The sequence below is a fragment of the Acinonyx jubatus genome, chromosome C1 (genome assembly GCF_027475565.1).
Source record: "Acinonyx jubatus isolate Ajub_Pintada_27869175 chromosome C1, VMU_Ajub_asm_v1.0, whole genome shotgun sequence".
NCBI lineage: Eukaryota > Metazoa > Chordata > Mammalia > Carnivora > Felidae > Acinonyx > Acinonyx jubatus.
In genome coordinates this window covers 75,946,976-75,960,532 of record NC_069381.1, presented here as the reverse complement: position 1 = coordinate 75,960,532, position 13,557 = coordinate 75,946,976, and the positions used below count along the sequence as shown (strand labels likewise).

The 13,557-nt window shown below is 38.4% G+C and overlaps 1 protein-coding gene across 26 annotated transcripts in view; it reads left to right on the top strand.

Moving 5' to 3' along the window:
• ZNF644 (zinc finger protein 644) overlaps window positions 1–13,557 on the top strand; it is a 103,428-nt gene that overhangs the window by 50,870 nt on the left and 39,001 nt on the right. For 13 of the 26 annotated variants that reach the window (XR_008295045.1, XM_053214404.1, XM_053214405.1 and 10 more), the window contains one exon: window positions 316–351. The exons of the other annotated variants lie outside the window; for them this stretch is intronic. Coding sequence is in view for 12 of the 13 variants with exons in the window: in XM_053214404.1 (XP_053070379.1) it covers window positions 316–351 (36 nt within the window). In the remaining variant the exon portion in view is untranslated. The remainder of the gene's footprint in view (window positions 1–315; window positions 352–13,557) is intronic. 26 annotated transcript variants of the gene reach the window in all.

Below are 13,557 nucleotides of genomic sequence, written 5' to 3'. Positions count from 1 at the left end.
ATTTCAGTACTGTGTAAATAGATACAATAAAAATGGGCATCCTTGTCCTGTTTCTGATCTTCGAGGAAAGGTTTCTGTCTTTTGCCCTTGAGTGCAATGTGAATTCTGGGCTTTCCATATATTGCCTTTATTATGTTGAGGTGATTTCATTCTATTCCTAGTTCATTGAATGTTTTTATCATGAAATAATGTTGAATTTTTTCAAATGTTTTTTTCTGCATCAACTGAGATGATCATGTTGTTTCCATCCTTATTTTTTGTTAATGTATATTACATTGATTGATTGTCTTATGTTAAACTATCCTTGCATTCCAGAAATAAACCATCCCCTGCCCCCGCCCCGTGGTCACGGTGTGTATACTTTTTAATGTATTGTTGAATTCTGTTTGCTGTGTTTTGTTGATGTTCTCATTTCCTTTTCTACTTAGATAATTGAAGGCACACAGTTGCCTTTCATAATGAAGACGTGCTACAGTATATAGTATTATTTACTCTGTCTTTACTACTAAGGAAAATATGTTCAGTGGAATGTGATAATATATCTTTCAATAATCATTCATACATACCAATATTCTGTTGCACATGCCTCACATTAATCACAACATATAGTCATATGCTACCTGGATTCCACACTATGTTTTTCAATCATGGTTGCACCTTTAGCTCCCTAGGAGTTTCTTTAATATATATGTGTATTCTTTTAATAATTCTTTAAATATATATATTTAAAACTAACAGTGCTAGAGCCACATTCCTAAATTCTTCAGAAGGAGACTAAGTGTCAGTAGTTTTTAAAAGGTCTCCAGGTGCAGACGTGGTTGAGAAACCTGTTTTAGATGATTCTGACTACATATTAGAGCTACTATGGAAAATGGAAAACTATAGCAAAGTTGAATCAGAAACTCTAGGGAAGAAGTTCTGGCAATCTGTTTTTGAAAAGTCTCAATTTTTCTAAAGCACGTTTACGGTTTTGACCACTAGTTCACAATTTTCTCAGCCACAGAAAAGGACAGTTAGCAAACTGTTTTAATTAAGGTCATTTACAGGGACTTCTTATGTAAAGCTTTTTATATTATGGACTCAAAAGAGATCCATATGTTTAATATATCAGGTAATAATAGCTAAGTTGTTCTCTTCTGACCATTAAGGAAATTGCTGTCGATATCTAGGTAGAAATATATCTCTGCTGCATGGGGTGCAATAATATGAGTAGGCAGGACCAAATTTTTTCTTAGGCAAGGGTGCTCATATGCCCAAACAGATATTCTTTTTTTTAAGCCCCAACATTTAGCGTAAAGCATGGCGGAGGTAACCTCAGTTTGGTGTATTCATAGGGCAAAAATAACTAGTTATTCACATATATTACAATAGATCCTTCAAATACAGTATAAGTGTATTCGTCTACTAGGGCTGCCATAAGAACAGCAAATTTTTTGTTTGAAAATTTTTGTTTGAAAAATTCATTATGACCCATTTTAATTACTGTGATATTAATAATTAACAGTATAGAAACAGTAAAAGTGTGTTCTTTTGTTGTTTAAAGCACCTGAAAGCTAATGATATAATGATAAATGTTGCAAAGATTTATATTACTCTTACTTTCCAATTAGTGGAAATATTAAATAAGTTTTTATCTTTTGTGTACACACTGATGGCTAGGGAGAGGCAGTTACCCAGAAATAAGAAGTGTGTCTGGATAAAACAGTTAACGTTAATAAAAAAGAAAGTTTGCTTCGTTGAATTCCCATAATAATTGCAGGCTTTATTATTCACTTATAGTTAGCCTGCTTTGTCTGTGTCCCTTCATTTAGGTATTCAAGCACCTTCTAGTTGCTTAAAACACAGTATATACAGCAAAAGCATGGTTCCTATTCATTGGGAGAAATACGTTTTTCAAAAATTATATCAAATATTTGAAAGACAGAGCTCTGAAAGAAACAAAAGCATATGACAGAGGAACTTGACACAGAGTTTTCAAGGAGGGCTTCCCAAGTGACATTTAGAGCTGTGATCTGAAGGAAGCTTAGGAGTTAAGGTTAGCTAATTTATGTGATGGAGGGGAACAGAGGATTCCAGACCAAAAGAACTGCATGTGCAGAGTCCCTGTGATGAGAAGGAACACAATGGGGAATTTGAGAGAGGGCCAGAGTAGTTGAATTCCCTGAGAACTGTGAGGAGTAAAGAGATGGGAAGGTAGGCAGGGCCCAGCAAAAAGCCTTTTCAGGGGCGCCTGGGTGGCTCAGTCGGTTGAGCGTCCGACTTCGGCTCAGGTCACGATCTCACGGTTCGTGAGTTCGAGCCCCGCGTTGGGCTCTGTACTGGCAGCTCAGAGCCTGGAGCCTGCTTCAAATTCTATGTCTCCCTCTCTCTCTGCTCCTCCCTAGCTCATGCTCTGTCTCTCTCTCCTTCAAAAATAAATAAAAACATTAAAAAAAAAAAAAAGCCTTTTCAGCTGTGATAAAGATTTGGGACTTTGTCCTGAAATAGAGGAAAATGTTGTGTTACATAGAGGAGGGTAAGCTTGAAAAGGTCACTCTGCCTGTAGGCATGAAGAAGTGATTAGAAAGAAACCAACAGATCCAATGAGAAAGCAGATGGATTAATTTTTAAAAATTATTTCTGCTTATGATCATACACAAAAAAGCAGTCACACTGGTACTGTATTAGGTGCTAGAGGTGCATCAGTGAACGAAACGTTAGTCTCTGCTCTCAAGCTTACTTTGTGGTAGGGGAGAGGAAACAGATAATCATATAACTATATAATCTGTCAGCTACTAATAAGTAATGTGAAGACAAATAAGACCAGAGAGGGAGATGAAGAGTGACTAAGGGTGCTGTTTTATTTAGGAACTGAGAAGATCACTGGAACTGAAGAATCTGTGGAGGAAGAACTCCAGGCAGAAAACATTAAATACAAAGTATGTGGGGCCTGGTCAAGAAATAGCAAGGAGGCCAGCATGGCTGGGGTACAGTGATAAGAAGAGTGTTAGGAGATGAGGCCTAGGACTGTGTACATTATAATTGGGTTGTACGTTAACCAAATGACACTACTAATATCAAAGAGTGTGTGTGTGTGTGTGTGTGTGTGTGTGTGCGCGCGCGCGCGCACGCGCGTGTGTATAGCTTTCTACTAAAATTTAGCCATTTATTTTGCTGGTAATAGTTTACCAAAGTAAAATAGTATTATTAGGTTCTGGAACCATTTCCAGTATATGGAGGGTTGATTTCTATGCACACCACCATGCAGTTCTCCAGACATCAGCTTCACGTCCTACAATTCAGCTCATTCTGGGGCGCCTGGGTGGTTCAGTTGGTTAGGCATTAGATAGACTTGATTTCAGCTCAGGTCATGCATGACCTCATGGTTTGTGAGATAGGGCTCTGTGTCAGGCTCTGCACTGACAGCATGGAGCATGCTTGGCAATTCTTTCTCTCCTTCTGCCCCTCCCCTGCCTGCTCACGCGTGCTCTCTCTCTCTTTCTCTTTCTCTCTCACCTTCTCTCTCTCTCTCTAAAAAATAATAAACATTAAAAAAACAATTCAGCTCAATTCTGATACTATTTCACAGGTTAATGTTACAGCTCTCTAAGACTCCCCCCACCCCTAAACTTCAGATGCCAGTTGCAAGCCCAGGTTGTGGTCTGCTTCTGATCAACTGCTTACCAGTTAGAGGTTCCCATGACCCTCTTCTTGAATTTAGGATGCAAGTTACAAGTCTGGGTTGTTACCTTATTACTTGTACTTCAAACCTACTGGCTCTAAATCACAAGTTCCCATGATCCCCTCTTTGGGGTTGATTAACTTGCTGGAGCAGCTCACAGAACTCAGGAAACCAGTTTACTTACTAGATTTCCGGTTTATTATAAAAGGATATAACTCAGGAAGAAGTGTGCAGTTTCCATTGTCCTCTCCAGGCACACCACCCTCGCAGCACATCCCTGTGTTCACGAACCCACAAACTCTCTGAGCCCCATCCTTTTGAGGTTTTATGACAGCTTCATTATATTTACAGGATTCATTAAATCATCAGCAATTGATCTAACCTCTAACCCTTCTCCCCTCCAGAGGTCAGGTAGGTGGGACACATGGTTAGCATGGCAACCTCTGGCAAGCAGTCCCAGTCTTAGGTGATTTCCAAAAGTCACCTCATTAACATAACAAAAGAATTTTTTTATGACTCCTTATACTTAGGAAATTCCTAAGGGTTTTAGGAGTGCCAGAAACTGGGAGGAAGACCAAATGTTTCTCATATATCACAATATCACAAGTATTCATCATTTAATAATTCCTAAGAGCTATTTTTCTTCTTTTTATTTTATTATTTTTTTTTTAATTTTTTTTTTCAACGTTTATTTATTTATTTGGGACAGAGAGAGACAGAGCATGAACAGGGGAGGGGCAGAGAGAGAGGGAGACACAGAATCGGAAACAGGCTCCAGGCTCTGAGCCATCAGCCCAGAGCCTGACGCGGGGCTCGAACTCACGGACCGCGAGATCGTGACCTGGCCGAAGTCGGACGCTTAACCGACTGCGCCACCCAGGCGCCCCTTTTCTTCTTTTTAAATAAGAAAAATAGTCATCAAAAATATTCAAATACAAAGGGTTAGTGTTACTGCTCTCCCAATCCCCAGTTCACTTTTGAAGTCCTAATCCCCATCATCGCAGAGTAGGACCTGAGGTAGGTATCTCGGAATACCTCAGAGTAAACCTTATTTGGTGATAGGGTATTTACAGGGGGAATCAAGTTAAAGGTAGGTCACTAAGGAGGATGGCGCAAATCCACTTATAACTGATGTCCTTATTAAAAAAGGGATATTTGGACGCAGACATGCATATAGAGGAAGACAGTTTGAAGAGACATAGGAAGATGATCCACAAGCCAAGGAGAGGCCTGAAACAGATCATTTACTACTCTCCTTACTGTCTCCCTGTCTTTAATGAGGGTAATACTGTTGTAAAACTCAGTTGCCTCCCCTGCATGTGTTTCATTAATTTCTAAAGCAATGTAAGTCTTTTTAAGAAAATGACTAAAAAACAAGCAACAAAAAGTAAACAATGTGGCATTATATTCATTGTTTGCTTTCTAAAAAAAACTTAACTTTGAAACTGTAGGTTTCTTCAGGGTAATACATACAGCTGTTTTCCAAAAAGATTGACCTTTTCGGTTTGTTTTCAGACTTTGTACCAAAATATTTCACAAACTTATTTGCTTAAAATTTATTGTCAGATTGATTTCTTTTTTCTATTCTAATAATGTATTTCAGTGTAACTTTCTGTTGCTTCAGAGTGGTGTTTTATGAAAAAAAATTGCCACCACTTGGTGGCACTACTTGGCTTAAAAATGAATCAGATGGTCTGCTTCTGCTATTAACTGCTGTTCTGCATAAATCATTAAATTCAGAGGGGAGCAGCTTGATATTAAGCAACTTAATATTATAAATATTTGATTCTTATTTTGTAAACAAAATAATAATAGGTGTTGTAAAATTGAATTGTATTAAAATGTCATATGGAATATAAAAATATAAACCAAGGCTTAGTTTGGTAGAGAGGGAAGCCTACGAATTTTTGATAGGATTGTCTTTTAGTTCAGGCATCATCTTTATTTTTTGCCTTAATCATCTTTGTGTCTAAATGTCAGAAAAATATTTTTAATATTAGAAACAAACATCTTCAACTTTTCTTTAGTGTTAGCATTTTCTTTTTTTTCTTTCTTTTTTTTTTTTTTTAACATTTATTTATTTTTGAGACAGAGAGAGACAAAGCTTGATCAGGGGAGGGGCAGAGAGAGAGGGAGACACAGAATCTGAAACAGGCTCCAGGCTCTGAGCTGTCAGCACAGAGCCCGACGCGGGGCTCGAACTCACGGGGACCGTGAGATCATGACCTGAGCCGAAGTCGGCCGCTTAACCGACTGAGCCACCCAGGTGCCCCTAGTGTTAGCATTTTCTAAGATGTGTATTTTATTTTGTCTTATATAAAGCTATGAAATTGGATTTTTTTCAGGTGATCAAGGTAAATTAAATGTATAGGAAAACAGAAAATATAAAGGTGTTTCATTATGTCTTTCTGCAGCCAATATGCGGAGGATCTAGAAATGTAAGATGTGGAAAGTTATTACACCCCAGACATGACTTTTCTCCTAAGCAATTGATACCTAATATCATAGTAGCTAAAATATTTGTGTAATTATTGTGTTCTAAGTTGCATATACAGCATATAAAAGATGGTGATCCAGGTCTTTAAAATTCAAATATGATACATCAAGAAAGTGCACAAAGTGTAAGTATACAGCTCAGTGAATCACCACAAAGTAAACACCCCACAGCCACCAGAGATCAAGAAATAGAATACTGCCAGCAACCCAGCAGCCCCTGTGTTTCCTTTCCCGATCACTCTTACTTGGAGTAACCACTGGCTTGACTTCAAAGAATATGTTTGTGTTTTTGTTTTTTTAACCCCGCCTTTGTACTTTTATATAAATAGAATTATATAATAGTATTATTTTGTTTTTGCTTATTTTGCTTAACATTACATTTGGGAGGTTCATGGATGTTTTCATTATCAGATGTAGTTATAGCTCATTTGTATTTCATCAGTATCTTTTTTACTTTTGGACATTTGGATTGAATAATACTGTCATAACATTCTTGTATGTTTCTTGGGGCACATGTACATTTATGTTGAGTACATACCGGGGTAGATTAGCTGGGTGATTGGTGTATATGTGTTTAAATTTAGAAGATAACATGAGAATTTTCAACATAGTTGTACCTGTCCTGTTAGTAGGATATGAGTGTTCATGTTGCTCTGAATTTTCACCAGCATCTGGTATCAATAGCCTCTTTAATTTTAGCCCTTCTGGTGGGTGTATTTCCCTGATTTCAAATAAGATTGAGTACTTTTCCACAAATTTTTTGGCTGTTCGTATATCCTTTGTTGTGAGGCTTCTTCTTTCCCCATCTTTTTATTATTACTATAATTATTATTATTATATTCCTAATATATTCCTAATTTATACGAGTTACATAGTTTATGGATATGAGCCCTTTTCTTTTTTCCTTTTGGAGTTTCTGTCCTTTTTAAGAGTTTTTTTTAATTTAAAAATTTTATTAATGTTTATTTTTGAGAGAAAGAGAGAGAGAGAGCAAGCACAAGTGGAAGAGGGACAGAGAGAGAGGGAGACACAGAATTTGAAGCAGGCTCTAGGCTCTGAGCTGTCAGCACAGAGCGTGACGTGGGGCCTGAACTCAACGAACTGTGAGATCATGGCCTGAGCCAAAGTCAGACACATAACCAACTGAGCCACCTAGGCACACCCCTGTTTTCATATGTGGTAGGTATAAGACCTTCATTTAGTTAGGTTTGTTAGAAAAATATATACCCACTTTGGCTTGATCTTTACCCTACTGTTAATATCTTTTGATGAACGGAAGGTCTAAATTTTAATGTAGTTCAGTTTATCATTGTTTTCCTTTATAGTCAATGTTTCTTGCGTTCTGTTTAAGAAATCTTTCCCTGCTGCAAGGAGGTGAAGACATCTCTTATGTTACCTTCTAGAACATTGGTTCTTAACTAAGGCAATTCTCCCTTCCCTCACCCCACACCTTCCCTACCTGTGCAGGAAATTTGGTAACATTCACATTTTTAGTTTTCACAGCTAGGTGACTGGGGTATTCTTGGTGTCTAGTGGGTTGGCTAGGGATGCTTGCTAAACATCTTACAGTGCGCAGAATGCTAAACGTCCAGCAATGCACAAAACAGTTACCTAGCCCAGAGTGTCACTAGTGCTGAGGTTGTTAAGACACTGTGCTAGAGACTTTATTACCTAAAACTGATTCTGTATACACTTGACCCTTGAACAACATGGGAGTTTGGGGCACTGACCCCTGCATTGTCGAAAATTGCTATATAACTTTTGACTCCCCAAAAACTTAGCTACTAATAGCCTACTGTTGATTGGAAGCCTTAATAAAATAAGATAGTCAATTAACACACATTTTAAAAATGTATTATATACTGCATTCTTATATTAAAAGTTAGCTAGAGAAAAGAAAATGTTAATAAGAAAATCATAAGAAAAATACATTCATAGTACTGTAGTATATTTACTGAAAAAAATCCATGTAATGAGTGGACCTCTTTGCCATTCAAACCCATGTTGTTCAGGGGCCAACTAAATGTAAAGTATAGAGGTCACCTTTTTTTTTTTCTTAGGGGTACGCATTTTATGAGGCACCATTTATTGAAAAGATTGTCTTGCCTCTGCTCTACAGGATCACCTTTGTCATAAATCAGGTGACCATATATACATGGGTCTGCTTTGGGGCTCTATTTTATTTTGTTGGTTTACTGTATCTACCCTTACACCAAAATCATGCTGCTTTAATTTATGTGGCATTATAGCAAGTCTTTGTATTTAGTAAGACAGATCTTTCCACCTTGTTCTTCTTGACTCTTTGCGCTTCCATATAAATTTTTGTAGTCACGTGGTCAGTTTTACAAAAATTGAATTTATTCATTAATTTGAGATAGAGTTGACATCTTTATGGTAATGTCTTCCAGTCCATGAATGTCATATTATCCTTTCATTTATTTAGGTCAGGAGTCTCAAATTCTGCATTCTCAAGACCCATTTATACTTTTTTTTTTTTAATTTTTTTTAACGTTTATTTATTTTTGAGACAGAGAGAGACAGAGCATGAACGGGGGAGGGGCAGAGAGAGAGGGAGACACAGAATCGGAAGCAGGCTCCAGGCTCTGAGCCATCAGCCCAGAGCCCGACGCGGGGCTCGAACTCACGGACCGCGAGATCGTGACCTGAGCTGAAGTCGGACGCTTAGCCGACTGAGCCACTCAGGCGCCCCCCATTTAAACTCTTAAAAAGAACTTTATTTGGTTATATCAGTGTTTCTCAGCCTTAGCACAGTTGACACTTTGGGTCAGATAATTTATTGTTTGGAGGAAGAGTTTCCCATTAAATGCCATTATAAATAACATAATTTTGTGAAGAGCATACTTTCCAAAACAAAACTTAGTGGGAAGAGTAGCATTGTTTTTACATTTTTGCACATTTCTTTAATATCTCACTTAATAGAAAACAGCTGGATTCTTACACGTGCTTCTGCTTTAATCTGTTGGAATAGCACGAGTCCTGTAGACTCTGGACAACTCCATTTTACAATTTTGAGAGAATGGGAGTGAAAAAGGCAGATAAGGTCTTCGTGTTATTATGAAAATAATTGTGATTTTAAAGATCCCCTAATAAGGTCCCAGGGATCCCTAGAGGCCTGTAGATTGCACTTTTGGGAACAGCTGCCCTAGAGTTTGCAACATGCACTGTTGACCTGTAAGTCTAATTAAGTTATTTTATATTTTTTAGACAATACAAGGAAACTAAAACATTAAAGATTCCATTAACTTCCTCCCCTTCTTAGTTTATTTCCTAGAATACGTATTTTTGACTGCATATGTGTTTTAAGCCCCATAAAAAATCATCATTGTTTTATGCCATTATTTTAGATTTGCCCACATAGTAACCATTTTTGTTGCTTTTTATTCTTTCCTGCATCTTCAGTTCTCCCATCTATAATCACTTCCTTTTTTTGAAGAACACTTGTACTGAGAAATTGTCAGTTTTTGTTGTCTTGTCATGTTCTGTATTTCACCTTCACTTTTGAATGATAGTTTTTTTACTAGTTAGAATTCAGGGTAGGCAGTTGTTTTCTTCTAACTACAATATTATCCCTTTGTGTTTGGGCTTCTTTTATTTCTGTTGAGAAATTGATTGTTACTCCTGTCAATGCCTTCCAGCCAAAAAGACCAGTAAGAACACAGTTTTTTATACTTGTTGCAGTGAAGGATTCTACACGTATTTATAGGAAACCTTTGGGTGTTTTTTTTAAGAGGGTATTAGAAAGAACCTGTTATAGGATTTGGACTTTGGTTGGGTAATTTTAGAGAGAGTCTAAGGAAGTAGAGGTTTGCTGTGAATTGATTGTTGTCAGAACATGGGAACATTTTAATACTGCTATCTTTTTTTAAATTCAGGTGAAATTTATGTAGCACACAATCATTTTAAATGCACAGTTCAATGGTATTATATTCATAATATTACACAACCTCCAGCTCTCTTGTTTCAGAACTTTTTCAGTATCCTGTAGCTATTATGTAATATTTCCTATTTTCTCCTTCCACTATCACCTGTTACTCTTACTATCTGCATCAGTTTGCCTATTCTGGATATTTCATATGAAAGGAATCATGCAATACATGACCTTCATGTCTGACTTCTTTTACTGAGCATGTTTTCAAGGTTCATCCAAGTTGTAGCATGTACTTTGTTTCTTTTTTGCTATTATGAATAATGATGCTGTAAACACTCATGTACCAGTTTCTGTGTATACATAAGTTTTCATTTTTCCTGTGTATATATCTAGAAGTTGAGTAGCTGGGTCGATTGGTCATTCTCTGTTACCTATTTTTAGGAAACACCAAACTGGTTTTCCATAGTGGATGCACCATTTTACAGTCTTACCACAATTGATAAGGGTCTCTATTTTTCCATATTCTCATCAACACTTGTTATTTTTCATGTTTTTCTTTTTTTAATTAAAAGTATCTTAATGGGGGTGCCTGGTGACTCAGTCAGTTAACCATCTGACTCTTAATCTCGTCTCAGTTCTTAATCTCAGGGTCATGAGTTCAAGCCCCATGTTGGGCTCCATACTGGGTGTGAAGTGGTATCTGTTCGTGGTTTGCATTTGTATTTTCTTAATGACCAAGATGTTGAACATCTTCTCACAGATTTGTTGGCCCTTTGTATATCTTTTGAGAACTGTCTGTTCACATCGTTTGTCCATTTTCTTATGCTTCTTACTTTTCTTACTCTTGCTTATATTCTTTCCTTTCCACTCAAAGAGTCCCCTTTAACATTTTTTGTAAGGCTGGTGTAGTGGTTATAAATTGCTTTAACTTTTGCGTGTCAGGGAACTTTTGCATAACTCTCCTTCTGTTGTGAATGATGGATTGCTGGATAGAGTATTCTTGGTTGCAGAGTTTTTTTCTTTCAGCATTTTGAATAGATCCTGCCTCTCCCTTCTGGTCTGCAAAATTTGTGCTGAAGAATCCACTGATAGCTTTTTGGGGTTTCCCTTGTATGTAACTGTTTTCTTTTCTCTTGCTCCTTTTAAAATTCTCTCTTTATCACTCTGCCATTTTAATTACTATGCTTTTTCTTGGTACGGGTTGATTTTGTTGGGGACTCTGTGCTTCCTGGATCTGTATTTCTGTATCCTTCCCTAGATTCATGAAGCTTTATTGTTTCTTCATATAAATTTTCTGCCTCCTTTTCTCTCTGTCCTTCTGGGATCCCTATAATATGAATGTTATTACACTGGGTGTTGTGGAGTTCCCTTAATCTCGTCACATTTTTCCACTTGATTGCTTTCCCTTACTCTCTTCTCCAGATTGCTGATCTATTCTTCTGCTTTTTTTAGTCTATTTATTCCCTCTAGGGTATTTTGAATTTCAGCTAATAGAGTTAGTCATCTCTGATTGTTCTTTATGTTTTCTGTTTGTTGAAGCTTTCACTGAGGCCTTCCACTCTTTTCTCAAGTCCAGTGACTGTCTTTATGACCATTACTTTAAATTCTCTATCAAGCATATTATCTCTCTTTTGTTTATCTCTCTTGCTGGGATTTTGTCCTGTTTTTTCATTTGGGTCATAGACCTCTGTCTCCTCATTTTGACTAACTTCTGTATATGTTTCTGTGTGTTAGGAAAGTGATCTATATCTTCTGCTGTTAAAAGTAGTGGCATTATGAAGAAGAGGTCTTGTGTCCTGCAGTGCAGTGTCCCCAGTTCACCAGAAGCTGACACTTGAGGAATGTCTCCTGTGTGTGTTGCTTGCATCCTACTGTGGCTGAGCCACGTTTGCCTTCAGTCCAGTCATCTGCAATATTGCTCTTTGCCTGTTTTGGGCAGGGTTTGGTCCCTGTGGTGTTAGTGGGCCAGTCTCGGCCACCTTGCACTTGAGTTGAGTCCGACCAGGTGTTTGCCAGAGCTGTGGTAGCACCAATCTGCAGGGTTTCCCTGTGTTGCCCCTGAGAAGCTTTCATTGGTGGGAGGAGCCTACAGTCAGACCAGATGTCTGCTGGCAGCCCATACTGGGGCCACAGAGAGACTGGTATGTGTGGTTTATCTTCCCCTCTCCCTGGGGCACGAGTCATTTTAGAGTGGTGCTTGTCCCTGGCGAGGCTGCGTGCACACTGCCACCCTTGTGGTATTGCTTTGGATGGACTCCTTCAGGTCTGCAGGAGAGCGTGGGGACAGGGGTGCCAGCCAGGTCCATGCCAGTCTACTGCAGGAGAGAACTTAACAGCTGCCAAGGAAAACACTTGTCCAGGCTGGGATGGAGGGGCCGAGTCTAGAGAAGAATGCAGGGGTAAGGTACCCTGTTAGCAAGCTTAGGTTGAGAGTATTTGTGCTACACTGGTTCCCACAGGTTTACTTTCCAGGCTGGGAGTCGGGGGAGGGAAGAGGGAAATGGTGCCTGCCAGCTCTTTTGTTGCTGGAGAAGTCTCCCAAAGATCCCTGCTCCTCCAACACATTCTTTGAGATTAGAAAACAAATCTCTTTCCTGTATGCCCTAGGCATTTTTCAAACCGCTGGTTCTATGTTGTATCTCATCAGGACTGTTTGTGCTGTCTCTTTTAGGGAAGGGACTCAGTTCCCTTTTGTCCTCCAGCTCTGTCAGCACCAAGCCTGCTGAGTTTTAAAGTTCCAGTCCTTCTGGTTTTCAAAGCCAAATGTTACAGGGATTCATCTTTCCAGTACAAGTCCCCCAATGTCTGGAGTGCTTGGCATAGGGTCTTTTCCTCATGCCTGCAACATCCCTCCCATGCATGGATCCCTCAGATTGGTCAGTTTGGCTCCCAATTGTGTCTCCACCCTACCTACCCTCTTCTCTATATTTAGCTGTAGAGAGTCTGTTCTGCTAGTCTTCGGATAATTTTTTGGGTTATGTACACTGATGTGGGTGTTATCTAGTTGTATGCATTGGACACAGTGACCCTAGGATCCTCCTCCTTTGCCATCTTAACACCTTAGTTCTTGGCTGAGCCTTTGTCCATTTTTAAAGCTGGGTTGTCTTTTTGTTGTCCGGTTGTTTATATATTCTGTATTCTAAACCCTTATTAAATATCTCAGTAATGTCCTTTGATGGACAAAACTTTTATTTTAATGAGTCCAGATTATCTATTTTTTCTTTTGTTCATCATGCTTTTGGTGTGAAATCTAAGAATTTATTGCCAAATCCAACATCATGAAGATCCATCCCTAGGCCTTCTTCAAAGAGCTTTATTGTTTTCAGCTGTTATATATATAGTGTTGATCGATTTTGATTTAGTTTTTGTATTTGTATGTGATATGAGGCAGGGATCCAACTTCATTATTTTGCATGTGGTTGTCCATTTGTCCCAGCACCATTTGTTGAAAAGACTGTTCTTTCCCCATTGAATGGTGTTGGCACCTTTGTTGAAAATCGGTTGGCCACAG